At 42.3% G+C, this 15,135-nt stretch overlaps 1 protein-coding gene across 1 annotated transcript in view; it reads left to right on the top strand.

Moving 5' to 3' along the window:
* Positions 1 to 15,135, top strand: part of LOC114667717 (oocyte zinc finger protein XlCOF20-like) — a 28,390-nt gene extending 13,255 nt beyond the window's left edge. The window contains exons 2-3 of the mRNA XM_028823139.2: positions 4,175 to 4,527; positions 13,081 to 15,135. Coding sequence (XP_028678972.1) covers positions 4,212 to 4,527; positions 13,081 to 13,814 — 1,050 coding nt within the window. The 5' untranslated portion in view covers positions 4,175 to 4,211 and the 3' untranslated portion in view covers positions 13,815 to 15,135. The remainder of the gene's footprint in view (positions 1 to 4,174; positions 4,528 to 13,080) is intronic.

Raw genomic sequence — 15,135 nt, 5'->3', positions numbered from 1 at the left:
ATGCGATGCAAGCGCAGCTGGTGATTCAAAAAATTTCTCTGCCTACCTGTTTGTCTCGTCTGACAGTAGCTGAAAAGCAGCATCAGGAGAGAGTAGCCTGAAGTAGTTCAGCAGCTGGTGATCTGTCGTGTCCAACAGCAAGCCATGCCGTCTTGTGAAGTCCGGTAGCCAGTTCGGCTCCCACGGATCAATGTCTGTGTATACCTCCCACGCGAACCTTGCCGTAGATGCATCGGCTGTGTGAATGTGCTCAGCTGGTGCGGCATCGGCTGGTGTCCGAGCAGCTGATACCGGCTTCTCACTCTCTTGTTCGATCTCCTGATTACTGTCAATAAAATCCGATTCTGAAAAATCAGAGTCCGACTCCGCGATAATGCGCGAAACATTGTCTGCCGAGTGTTTTCTTTTCTGCAGTCGCTTCGCTCCCTTGTGACATGTCGATGCCATCTTGCCATTGTTTACATTTCGCAACTCATGCACATGCAAGGATTAGTTGCCGAGTCAACGAGTCTAGCATTCCTCCAAGCACAGAGGGAATGCCTGCGACGTGACAGTGAGTTTTGTTGCCATTAATAACTGATTGTCGCCGTCTATCCATGGATGCCGACTTTTGTCGACATTCGCCCTCAACCCCTCCTGTCGACAAAAGTCGACATCCGCCCTAAAAGAGTTAATGATATATCAGAGATGCATATTTTATTATACCTACTTAACTTTTATCGACATTTATCTAACTATTTATTTTTCTAATATCAGAATGTAGTTTAAGTTAATTTGTTTTGGTTTCAATAGAAGTACTTTCTTTTTATTCACATCTTCGCGCCCCGCCCCACAGTTTGAGAACCACTGCCCTACAGTAATGCATCCAGTCAGGATAGTGTAGTGTAGAGTAGTGCAGCGGAAATAGTTCCCTAAAGTTTTGGTTCCAACCCCAAAGCTCTTTAACCTCCTCATAAAAAAAGGAGACTTTGCTAAGCCTTTTTGACTATGCGGGTGGTGTTGACAAGCCACAAGAGCCAGTCAGATATCTGAACCTGCTAACTCTCTGGACAAGGGGAGCCATTGATGTGGAGTGGAGCCTGACTGCCTTTGTTCTTTCTGAAGTCAACAATGCCCTCCTTTGTTCTGTCGGTATTCAGAGAGAGGTTATTGTTATGCAACAATGCAGTTGGGTCTTCTGTCTCCCTGCTGTAGGCTTCATTGCCATTGTCACTGAATTGAGGCCAATCACCGTGGTGTCGTCTGCAAACTTGATGATACTGTTGTCTGCATGCTTTCTTACACAGTCATAAGTGATCAATACTGTACAGCAGTGGGCTAAGGCAGCAGACTTGCAGACTGCCGATGTTTGTGAATAGCATGATGGAGTTCTTTTTGCCAGTTGTTTCTAACTGAGGTCTGTTTTTCAGGAAATCAAACACCTAGTTATAAATGGATCCTCTCAGACCAAGCATCACGTCTTGAAGGCAGAGCTATAGTCAATGAACAACATCTCGATATTGGTGTATCTCCTTTCCAGATGTCCCAGAGCGGTGTGCAGGGTGAGGGAATGGCATCATCCACAAGATCTATTATGCTGTTCTTTAAACTATAGCAGATCCAGGGTGTCGGGGATGATGTGGCTAATGTGGATCATGACCAGCTTCTGTAGACACTTCATCAGCAATGGAGATTGACGTGACAAGCCAGTAGTCATTCAGACAGGAAACAGAAGATTGCTATGGCACAGGCACCGTTGTCATTTTCTTAAAATACTGTGGCACAAAGACAGGGGACAAGTTGAAAATGTCAGGATATGCCTATGACAGCTGGATGGCGCACACCTTCAGGATGTGGGACGGGATGTGGTCTGGGCCCAAGGCTTGCGTGCATTTGAAAGTATATAAAGTTTTACATACGTCTGTCTCTGTCACCTGCCCAGTAGCACTGGACACATCGCAACACTTAACAAGTGTGAGCAGTGAGGCTAAAAACAAGCAAAGCTGTGGGAGCAAGGTGAGGTGGGCACAGCTGGTGAGGTTTTACAGTTGCTGATCGCCTACAGACCTTTCTACAGTCGACGTAGTTTGCTGCCACTGAAATCATTTTATAACCTGTCTCCATACTGATTGTTTGCTGCTTTGATCACCCTCCATAGCTTGTGTCATTTAAATTAAATGCTGCAGTCACAATACCATTACTGGTCTGGTTTCCCCTTCATAGGTGAGATCACATATATGGTTGACATATACCAGAGAATTTCCCTGAGGATACAGGAAAGACTGCTCTTAACAGGTTTCCATTGTTTATTGAATCATTGTGAGTGATGAGCATGGTGGAAGGTGGCTTGCTCACGATATTTTCACAGACACGGCAGGGCTGACAATGTATACAAATGCATCAGGAAACAGTCCGCTTTCTTTGCTTGTGATACAGGAAGATACTGACACACACTTTAAGATTGTTCTGCTGTGAAGATGGAAGGACAGATGGGATCTGGCAATTAGTGAAGTCCCATTTGGGATGGGGGGGGGGGGTTTCCTATGCTTTGAGTACAGCTAACTGTAAATTGAAATCCTGGCACGCATACTGAACTAAAGACCCACAACTAAGCGAAATTAGCAAATCTTAACTAAATATGTCAGATAAATCCAGTGGCCTGCCTTTCAGCACCTTTACTGTTAAACACAATACGTGTAAGCCACATGGTTAATGGTGGTGGGCCACAACTGTGTGAGGTGGTCCTTATTATTTATTATTTATTTTACACTTGATAATTTGATATGAACAGTAATGAGGTATGGTCAGCTCTGTAAAGTGTGATGCCTCTAGACCAGGAGTCTCCACCCTTTTTTTCCCCCCTGAGAGCTACTTTTATAAAATGTAAATGGCCGAGAGCTACTCATGTTTTCTAACATTCTCATCACTTATTTCAACCCAAACAAACTGAATACACTTGTTTTTCCTGAACATTTACAAAATGTTGGTGTCCACAACTCACATTTTACATTAAAACATCACAAAAAATAGTTCACCTGCAAGTGCATTTTGTGTCTGTATGCATTTTCCAGTTTATCTCACACTACTGAATTAAAACATGAATGCTGTCAAAACAAAATGCAATTCCAAATCCACAGATATGACTTCTTCATTTGTCATTTTGTTCCATGTCACTGTGTCACTTTATTCACATGTCCAGTTGCGCGTGTGATGTGTTTTTTAGTTAGTCAGATAACTGGCACTGAGGTGTATGGTGGAGTGGAGCCACTTAGGTTCACTCTTATGGAGTCATTTCAATGTTCATCTCTCAGTCTTGTTCTGAAACTTTCTTATTTCATGACATTCATGTCAGACTAACAGAGGTATGGAGACCCAAACAAAGCAGACATTTTCAGAGCTGCTTGGTGAAGATTCTTATAGTTATCTGGCTCTAGTGAGCTCCAGAAATGCTGAGAATGCTGCTGAGACTTTAACTGCACATTATTTTGAAGGTTTATTAATATATAATATAGAAAATCCAATGTCTGTCTGTATGTCTGCTTTAAATGCGAGAACTACTTAACAGATTTAGATTGTTTTTTTTTTACTATACTTTGCTTGAACATTCCCGTTGATTTTTCTATGTATCATAGTTCGCTTGCAGTACCGATTTATTTGCGCAAATCCGAGAAAAAGGTAGCAGGCCAAGGGGAGGGGCCTTCCTCACTCGCTCACCAGCTTCAGGGTGTGGTCCTTAACTCCACTTTGCTAGCAATGAGAGAACAATTAAATTCAACTTTATTTGATATTTAAAATAAAGTGTTACTGAGGTCTTGATGAGTCGCGAGTCCAGATATTCTCTTAAGGGTATGTCACATTGAAAAGACAGATTGCAGTTCAGATTGTGGATCATGTTAAGATTTTTTGGAAAGATTGCCCACCCCTAATTTGACTAATCAAGTTTTCAAATTTATGTAGGATTCATTAACCCTTTGGCAAGCTACTTGGAAAGAGATGGCGAGCTACTGATAGCTTGCGAGCGACGTGTTGGGAGACCCCTGCTCTAGACTGTGAATTTCCCCTTGGGATTAATAAAGTATCTATCTATCTATCTAGACAGTCTGATTTTGCATAAACCTTAGCAGGGAGTCTACAGTAAAGTGAATTTCAAATGTGTTTAGATCACTATGGAATTCAATCCTGTTCTTTTCAACAGCAGGGAAGAAGCAGCTGCCACTTACCGCAGCATTGGGATGGATATGAAAGAGGACATGTGTGACACAAACACCATGGAGATCATGACTGTAACGATTAAGGAAGAGGACTGTGAGTGGGAGTCTGACCACTCCGAACAGGAAAGTCTCAGCATTAAACATGAGGATTATGAGCAGGGGACTGTGGACATTAAAGAAGAGGCCGAGGAAACGTCTGTCAGCATTGAGAAACCCAAACATAACAACGTCAAGCTGCGGTCCGAGTCACTAAAGTGCGACAAAATGAGAACGGAGGACATTTCATCTGTTCGAAGTCAGGTAGATCAGCCGTCACCTTCAAATCAGTCTGGGAAAAGTAAGTGCAAAATAAAAATAAAAAAATATATATGTTTTAAGGTTTCGGGGATGTGAATCTGAAAGAGGGGGTCTCATATTTTACATCTGAAAAATGTATGGTGAAAAGTCAGGACAGTTGTTTAAATTTTAGTAAACTACTCAAGTAAATGTAGTCATTCTTGAGCAGCATGATCGCTTGTTTAAATTTATTAAAGTAGCTCCAGAGATTTTGGGAGCCTGGAACTTGATAATGAAATTCTGCTCTCATATTAGTCCAGTTTTAAATCGGACTGCATGTATTTATCACAGTGGAGAACACCTGGCTGGGGATAAGGGCTGCTAACTTTTCTTTTAATACTGACCGCAGACCCCCAGGTTTATTTATTCCATTAAAGCTGTCAACTGGAGTTTTCTTTTACTGTCCTCCATTGCCAACCGGTCATACCTCTGTCACTTGTATATGGGACATGATCATGATCTGTTTATGCTAAACATTAAGGTTACCTTTGTATTTGCTCTGATTAATATAATGTGTCTGCTTATGGTTTAATAATTTACTGGCAATGCATTATAGCTATAAATGTGTAAGCCCTGTGAGCCTGTGCTCTGTGAAGAGCTTTAAACAAATAATAACAATTTGAATGGCGTTGAACAGGCCCCGACTGTGGTGAAAATCAGATCAAACAGCAGTGGTAGGCTTATTATGAGATTTCACAAGGGCACTCATTTTCCACAGTTATAGCACCTGGAAATAATTACAATATGTCAGAAAAAAATGGACAGTGGCATTTTCAAACTTAACCCACCAAAATTCTCTGAAAAAGCATCACAGCAGTTAATAGGGACTTGGTGGGCCTTAGCGAAGATCACAGGTTTGTAAGGGTTTGGGTGTTATATATATACACAGTGCATCCGGAAAGTATTCACAGGGCATCACTTTTTCCACATTTTGTTATGTTACAGCCTTATTCCAAAATGGATTAAATTCATTTTTTTCCTCAGAATTCTACACACAACACCCCATAATGACAACGTGAAAAAAGTTTACTTGAGGTTTTTGCAAATTTATTACAAATAAAAAAACTGAGAAATCACATGTACATAAGTATTCACAGCCTTTGCTCAATACTTTGTCGATGCACCTTTGGCAGCAATTACAGCCTCAAGTCTTTTTGAATATGATGCCACAAGCTTGGCACACCTATCCTTGGCCAGTTTCGCCCATTCCTCTTTGCAGCACCTCTCAAGCTTCATCAGGTTGGATGGGAAGCGTTGGTGCACAGCCATTTTAAGATCTCTACAGAGATGTTCAATCGGATTCAAGTCTGGGCTCTGGTTTGGCCACTCAAGGACATTCACAGAGTTGGCCTGAAGCCACTCCTTTGATATCTTGGCTGTGTGCTTAGGGTCATTGTCCTGCTGAAAGATAAACCGTCACACCAGTCTGAGGTCAAGAGCGCTCTGGAGCAGGTTTTCATCCAGGATGTCTCTGTACATTGCTGCAGTCATCTTTCCCTTTATCCTGACTAGTCTCCCAGTCCCTGCTGCTGAAAAACATCCCCACAGCATGATGCTGCCACCACCATGCTTCACTGTAGAGATGGTATTGGCCTGGTGATGAGCGGTGCCTGGTTTCCTCCAAACGTGACGCCTGAAATTCACACCAAAGAGTTCAATCTTTTTCCCATCAGAGCAGAGTCCTTCAGGTGCCTTTTGGCAAACTCCAGGTGGGCTGCCATGTGCCTTTTACTAAGGAGTGGCTTCCGTCTGGCCACTCTACCATACAGGCCTGATTGGTGGATTGCTGCAGAGATGGTTGTCCTTCTGGAAGGTTCTCCTCTATCCACAGAGGACCTCTGGAGCTCTGACAGAGTGACGATCGAGTTCTCGGTCACCTCCCTGACTAAGGCCCTTCTCCCCCGATCGCTCAGTTTAGATGGCCAGCCAGCTCTAGGAAGAGTCCTGGTGGTTTTGAACTTCTTCCACTTACAGATGATGGAGGCCACTGTACTCATTGGGACCTTCAAAGCAGCAGAAATTTTTCTGTAACCTTCCCCAGATTTGTGCCTCGAGACAATCCTGTCTCAGAGGTCTACAGACAATTCCTTTGACTTCATGCTTGGTTTGTGCTCTGACATGAACTGTCAACTGTGGGACCTTATACAGACAGGTGTGTGCCTTTCCAAATCATGTCCAGTCAGCTGAATTTACCACAGGTGGACTCCAATTAAGCTGCAGAAACATCTCAAGATGATCAGGGGAAACAGGATGCACCTGAGCTGAATTTTGTGCTTCATGGCAAAGGGTGTGAATACTTATGTACATGTGCTTTCTCAATTTTTTTATTTTTAATAAATTTGTAAAAATCACAAGTAAACTTTTTTTTACGTTGTAATTATGGGGTGTTGTGTGTAGAATTCTGAGGAAAAAAATGAATTTAATCCATTTTGGAATAAGGCTGTAACAACAAAATGTGGAAAAAGTGATGCGCTGTGAATACTTTCTTACTTATATATCCTATAGAAAACTACATTGATATAAACCAGTTTTTCAATATAAACCTATGACCTATAAACGTATATATATATATATATATATATATATATATATATATATATATATATATAATTTTATTTGCTAAAACATTATTTTGTGTAAGTGGGAATGGTTCTGTTGATTATGGCAGTAGCAGTGAGGAATATGGTCAAAAATCAATACTGTTGTAAAATGGAGTATTCTAACAGCTTTAGTAGATCTGATATATTTGTACTTTTCAAACTAAAAATTATTTTTAACAAGCAACAAATGTATTAATTATTAATTGTGCACAAATTATTGCCCCTATGTGTTGACTCGAGTAATCCAAAATTAGCAGCTCCCTCAGTGAAGTGCAAGGAAGCTCCATAGGGTCGTTAGTGTGAATCTAGTGAGTGTGTATGCTATATCTGAGTGACAGGGATAAAGAGGATTGACAAGTGGAGCAGTCTGATAAGTGTTTAGTTTGAATTGAGAAGGACCACTCTGTGCTGACTGGGGTATTTGTGACTAAGTGTGAGGACATAGCCAGTTTCTTATATTTATTGTGATGTTGAGAGTCTTCTTTTGCAAAGTGCGGAAGAAAATAATTTGAAACAGCAATAAATTTAAGCAATAAAACACAGGCAGGAGAAAGAATCAATCATCATTCCTTATCTAAATCTTGCAAGAGGCAACAGCATATCTTAATAACAAGTGTTGCAAGGAAAAATAAAGTGTCTTCTGCGCTATATTTATACAATTCATTTAATAGGTCACTACTGGAAAAAAAGGAATTCATTACATGATCAGAAAACTTTTAACATGATTGGTTACACCCAGTTGCTAACGGGACATGACAAACGTTGATACCTTAAATGACCACAATGTAACCCCGTCCACTAGGTGGATTGATAGTCCTGATATCTTAGGGTGTGCGTGACTTTTTAAATGTATTATTATTACTCTTTTCTTAAGAGACGTGACAGTTTTTTCACATTTATCCTGTTTCTTATGGTTTGTAGAACAGTGATCTCGCTTAAACTACAAACGCAGCACCCTGGGGCGCTTGTGCTAATCGCTGGAGACTTTAACCATGTGACGCTGGACAAAACATTACCTGCCTTCTCCCAGTATTTGGATTTTAACACCAAGGGAAATAGGACTGTTAACGTTTGCATACAGTAGGTCAAAGACGCATACTGCGCCACCCTGCTGCCTACGCTTAGTAAAGCAGATCATAACCTGGTTCTGCTTCAGCCTCACTACAAACCAAGAGTGAGGGTCCTACCTACAACCACATGCTCATTCAGGAAGTGGTCCCCTGAGGCGGAGACTGCTTTGGAATTACGGACTGGGATATCCTGCAGGGATCACATACTGAGAGCATTGTGGAGGTTGTTGACTGCACTACTGCCTACATCAACTTCTGTATGGACATTGTAGTTCCAGTATGTACAGTACGCTGCTATGCTAACAACAAGCCATGGATTACAAGTGACATCAAGGGCCTTTTGAACCAGAAGAAAAGGGCTTTTAAAGGTGGTGATCAGCATGAGCTCAAGCGCGTGCAGAAGGAACTCCGAGTCCAGCTCAGGGCGGCGAAGGAGCAGTACAGGAGAAAGCTGGAACAGAAGTTGCAGAATAACAGCATGAAGGAAGTGTGGGATGGGATGAAGGTCATCACTGGCTTCAGCTCAAAGCGGGGTGCCACCATCGACAGAGACATGGACAGAGCAAACCAAATGAACAACTTATTTAACAGGTTTGACCACCCTAACCCACTCTCACCTCGGAGTACTGCACCCTCCACCCATCCGTCTGCTGATACCAGCATAGGGGAGAGTTCCCCCCCCACCCACAATTACAGCAGCCCAGGTAAGCAGAGTATTGAGGAGACTTCATGTCAGCAAAGCAGTGGGTCCAGATGGAGTATCGCCATCGTCGACTATCTTACAGACAGACCTCAGTATGTGTGTCTTGGGAACTGCAGGTCTGACATTGTGGTCAGCAACACAGGAGCGCCACAGGGGACTGTACTTTCTCCGGTCCTGTTCAGCCTATATACATCGGACTTTCAATACAACTCGGCCACGTGTAAAAGTTTGCTGACGACACTGCTGTCATGGGCTGCATCAGGAGTGGGCAGGAGGAGGAGTATAGGAACCTCATCAAGGACTTTGTTAAATGGTGCAACTCAAACCACCTACACCTGAACACCAGCCAAACCAAGGAGCTGGTGGTGGATTTTAGGAGGTCTAGGCCCCTCATGGACCCTGTGATCATCGGAGGTGACTGTGTGCAGAGGGTGCAGACCTATAAATACCTGGGAGTGCAGCTGGATGATAAATTGGAGTGGACTGCCAATACTGATGCTCTGTGTAAGAAAGGACAGAGTCGACTATACTTCCTTAGACGCCTGGCGTCCTTCAACATCTGCAATAAGATACTGCAGATGTTCTATCAGACGGTTGTGGCGAGCGCCCTCTTCTATGCGGTGGTGTGCTGGGGAGGCAGCATAAAGAAGAGGGACACCTCACACCTGGACAAACTAATGATGAAGGCAGGCTCTATTGTAGGCACGGAGCTGGACAGTTTGACATCTGTGGTGGAGCGATGGGTGCTGAGCAGGCTCATGTCAATCATGGAGAATCCACTGCATCCATTAAACAGTATCATCTACAGACAGAGGAGCAGCTTCAGCGACAGACTGCTGTCACTGTCTTGCTCCACTGACAGATTGAGGAGATCATTCCTCCGCCACACTATGAGACTCTTCAATTCCACTCGGGGTGGGGGTAAACGTTAATATTATTCAAAGTTACTGTCTGTTATACCTGCATTGTTATCACTCTTTAATATTTTCTTTATCAGTAAGGTGCTGCTGGAGTATGTGAATTTCCCCTTGGGATTAATAAAGTATCTATCTATCTAAATTTGTAATCCAGCTGGGGAACCTTAGTACTAAGCAAAATACAGTAATCCCTCGCTACTTTGCGGTTCACTTTTTGCGGATTCACGACTTTGCAGGTTTTTAAATACAAGTGATTGCCCGCCTATCGCGGAAGTTATGTTCCAGACCCATCAGCAACAGGAGAAAATCCGCGATATAGAAAGACCATATAAATAAACATTTTTATAGTTTAAGCCTTCAAATACCCATCCCACATGCTTTAAACACATGTAAACTTATAAAACACACTTTAACACATATGATATGTGGATGTCGGGCTAAGGATATGAGTAACATCTTACTATTATAAAACATTTTAACTTCACGCAAGACAAGACAGTGAGACAGGAAAATTGGTGATGTACATGCTTTTAAATTATTGACAGGCAGAGCGACAAGCAGCACAAAGTCCACTTCTCCTTAGCGTTCATTCAGCTCCCCACCCCCTTGACAATGCAAAGTGGCAGGAGCGTACTCCACCTCCGGGGAGGGGGGTTTGAGCGAATGTGCGTTCAGCCCTCACACCCCCCACTCCTCCTCATCCTTCTGAACGCGCAGAGCGACAAGCAGGCATTTTGGCAGAAGCAGCACAAAGTCCATTTCTGCTCAGCGTGAGTTCAGCTGCCCCCCTTCACAAAGCGAGTGCAGACACATCGACGTCTGATCGCTGTGTGCAGTGTTGGTCAGCAGTGTTGGTCTGCAATGTTTAAGAGCATAGGAAGTGTTTATAAGAGTGTGGGAAAGGTTAACAAGAGAGTGAGAAAGGTTTATAAGAGTGTGGGAAGGGTTTATAAAGCCTTAAAATATGTATAAATAATAAAATAAATATAGGTTGCTACTTCGCGGATTTTCACCTATCGCAGGGGTTACGTTCCAGAGGGATTACTGAATAGAAAAATGATTATACTGTACCTTAAAATATAACATTTTCTCTTAAGAGTTATATAAAATAACAAGAAGTGAACTTATCAGTGAATAATAAAATAACAGTATCAGCTTTTAGGCATTAGCTCAGAAGGATATGAGACTCAGACACATGCTAGGAGCACACTGGACCAGGGTTCAAATTCTACTCTTACAAAAGTTTTCCATGTTGTGAGCAATATACAGAGGGTATAGAAAAGAATCCCCCCCTTCGAAATATTCTTTTTTTTTTTTTTTTCTTTACAGCTTTAAATGAAAAAACACAAACCAGTATTTTTTCCAGCTACAGTTCAGAAGAATAAAAAAAAATCAAAACCAAGACATAATGAGATTAATAAAGGATCACCCCCCAATGTCAATGTCATTTTGTTGACCCATCTTTTCCTTTAATGACAGCCTTGTCTGTTGGGATTCTTCTCACTCAGCTTTGCACATCTAGATTGAGCCCACTCAATATTTGCCCCCCCCCACTCTTCTTTACAGAACTGTTCAAGTTCGGTCACATTGGATGGTGAGCGTTGGTGGACTGTTATCTTCAAATCTTTCCACAGATTTTCAGTGTGATTTTAGGTCTGGGCTCTGACTGTGCGGTCAATTTTGCTGTGTGCTTCGGGTCATTGTCATGTTGACAGGTGAACATTCCTCAACTTTCTGGCAGAGGGTAGCAGGTTTTCCTCAAAACATTAATGGTATTTGGCCCCATCCATTTTTCCTTCTACCCTAATGAGAGCCCCTGTGGCAGAGAAACACCCCCACAACAAGATGCTGCCCCCTCCATGCTTTACTGTAGATATGGTGTGTTGTAGATGGTGAGCTGCATTGGTGTACCGTTTGGTATCGAGGCCAAATAGTTTGATTTTGGCCTCATTTGACCATAAGACCTTTTTCCACTTGGCATCAGAATCTTCAAGGTGTATTCTGGCAAAGCTCAAACGAGCCTTAATGTGGCCTTTCTTGAGAAGTGGCTTTTTCCTTGCGACCTTCCTGAACCAGCCACAATTGTGGAGCGCTTGTGAAATTGTTGTCACATGCACACAATGACCACTCTTTGCCATCAAATCCTGTAACTCCTTCAAAGTGGCCATTGGCCTCCTGGTAGCCTCTCTTACCAGTTTCTTCCTTGCTCTTCCATCCAGTTTGGAGGGACAGCCAAATCCAGTGAGGGTCCTAATAGTACCAAACACTTGCCACTTCTTTATGATGGACTTTACTGTGCTCCTTGGGATTGATAAAACCTTTGAGATTGTTTGTCTCCATCTCCTGCCTTTTGACTGTCCACAACACTATCCCTGAGATCTTTTGAAGGTGGCTTGCCACCCCTAGTCAGTTGTTTGCTGTCAGTTGCACTACCAAGCAAGGGAATGAATGCTCCAGGAACAGCTTCACTAATCACACAGATTACAATTGATCACAGGTGGAAGGACGCCAGTAACCGTGGTCTGCAATGGAAATGGTGGGCACTTACACCTGATGGAGTTTGGGTGGGGGGGTCCTTAATTCATCTCAGGATTTCTTGTTTTTTATTTTTTATAATTCTAAACTATAGCTGTGATATCTTCATTTGGATATTATAGATTGCATTGAGTAAGTAAAGATGGAAAAAATATTGGTTTGTGTGTTTTCATTTAAGGTGGTGAAGCAAAAAAAAATGGGAATATTCTGAAGGGTGGGATTCTCTTCTATACCCACAGTATGTCAGACATATCCATCCAAACATCTGCATTTTGTATGTCTTTACCTGAGTGTTATCCCTCCCTCTCTCTCTTTATATAATAATTATATATTATAATTATATAATTATAATTCAATGTCTCTGTCTGTATGTCTGTCCTCTTTTTCACGAGAGACCTACTTCACGGATTTAGATTGGTTTTTTTTCTATAATTTGCTTGAACATTCCAGTTAATTTTGCGACTTCTCTCATTGCGCTAAGAATCATGGTTTGTTTGTCTCGGATTAGCGTGAATATATCGGAACTGCAGAGGCTGCGGGCCGAGGGGAGGCGGAAATACGTTGTTAGTAGTAAGCCGGGCAGGCCCCTCCTCACTGTCCTGTTTCACTTCTACGCGGGCAAAGCCGCAGGGGGATGGCTAGTATTTCATATATAGCAGTTATTTCTTGGTATATGTTATATTGTGTTTTACCGATATCTCAACATTATATTTTGTGTTTTTCTTATAGCTCTGATATCCGGGTCCAAGGCACTGACGCCAGCCGCTTTAGAAAGGAGTTCTCTGCCTGTTGTGAAACTAACAAGGAGAGATAAAAGGAGTGTTCAACGACAGGTGCACAGCACAAATTCAGCTGCTTCATGTGTATTTCACGAGCGGAAGAAAAGGTTTAAACAAAAACTGAAATACAATAATGAGCAAGGCAGTCGTAAACGAAAGAAGCCACATTACTGTACAGAATGTGGTAAGCAATTCTTCTGCAGTAGCCTGCTTAAAAATCACACAAGAATTCACAGTGGAGAGAAGCCATATTCCTGTTCAGAATGTGGCAAGCAATTCTCACAGTCGGGCAGTCTGTATAACCACTCAAGAATTCACTCTGGGCAGAAGCCATATTGTTGTACTGAATGTGACCAACGATTTGTTAGCAATAGCAGCCTTAGGAGACACACCCGAATTCACACTGGAGAGAAGCCATATTGTTGCACTGAATGTGGCAAGCAATTCTCGCAAATAGGCAATCTTCTGGCCCACCAAACAATTCACACTGGAGAGAAGCCCTATTGTTGTATGGACTGTGGGAAAGAATTCTCAAGGATCGTCCACCTTAAGAAACACAGAAGAGTTCACAGTGGAGAAAGGCCATACTGCTGTTCTGAATGTGGCAAACGATTCACCACCAGCAGTAATCTTCAGAGACATTCAAGAATTCACGCTAGAGCGAAGTCGCAAGCACAGGAATAACAAAAAGAAATGGCCAGGTCCATCTCCATCAATCACTGTAACTCCAAAAACTGCAAAAGGATGTGTTATTGGGAAGAATTCAAGTGGTACAGCAGACCCTCGCTGTACATTTAAGGGAATGAGTTACCGCATTACAACAGAAACTTCGTGCTTTAAAGGTGAGGTTCACTTCTGTCTTAAAAGGAAGCACACCATGAAATTTTGAAGTAATTACACATAAGAGAAAAGCCAAAAGCAACCTATAAATACAAAAGTACAATACAATACAGTTTATTTTTGTATAGCCCAAAATCACACAGGAAGTGCCACAATGGGCTTTAACAAGTCCTGCCTCTTGACAGCCCCCCAGCCTTGACTCTCTAAGAAGACAAGGAAAAACTCCCAAAAAACCTAGTAGGGAAAAAATGGAAGAAACCTTGGGAAAGGCAGTTCAAAGAGAGACCCCTTTCCAGGTAGGTTGGGCATGCAGTGGGTGTCAAAAGAAGGGGGTCAATACAATACAGTACAATACACAGAACAGAACAAATCCTCAATAAAAAATAAAAAATTTTTCGAAGTACGGAGCAGAATTTAACAGTAGATGATATCACATAATTAAATTTGGATAGTTTTAGACTCCTGGAGACCTCATCCATCAAGCTGCCTCCCCCATTTGGCCATTCCACGGCTGAAACAGTGTTGGGCCAGCCAATCCGATGAAAGGACCCCTCTTTCCCACGATTCCTGCGATCCTCCATCAGGGATGACTTTACCTTAGGCACGCAATACAACTTGACAGGTGGGCCGTGGCACCAAGTGCCACATTTGAGTACCGAGAAGAGAAACTGAATAGGTGAGGGTTAATGACCAATTCTAACTCTCATGTTACTTATGTTTTAGTGCTAATGACTAACAACAGAGATGCAGTCTGTACAGTTAATCAGCAGCTCTAGTCAGGGTGTGCTAAACTGAAGTAGTGAGTCTTCAGCCGGGATTTAAAAGCTGAGACCGAAGGGGCATCTCTTATAGTAGTAGGCAGACCATTCCACAGTTTAGGGGCCCTGTAACTAAAAGCTCGACCTCCCACTGTTATTTTATTAATCCTTGGAACCATAAGCAGACCAGCATCTTGAGATCTTAATGTGCGCTCTGGTTTGTAAGTCATGATAAGTTCAGACAAGTAAGCCGGATCTTGGCCATTTAATGCTTTATATGTTAAAAGAAGGATTTTGAAATCTGCCCTAAAATTAACCGGGAGCCAGTGTAAGGATTTAAGAACTGGAGTAATGTGTTCGTATTTTCTTGTTCTTGTAATAATTCTTGCAGCTGCATTTTGGATTAA

Source organism: Erpetoichthys calabaricus, chromosome 1, assembly GCF_900747795.2.
Source record: "Erpetoichthys calabaricus chromosome 1, fErpCal1.3, whole genome shotgun sequence".
NCBI lineage: Eukaryota > Metazoa > Chordata > Cladistia > Polypteriformes > Polypteridae > Erpetoichthys > Erpetoichthys calabaricus.
The sequence above is the reverse complement of the archived record's forward strand: the minus strand, read 5'-3'. Positions and strand labels throughout refer to the sequence as shown.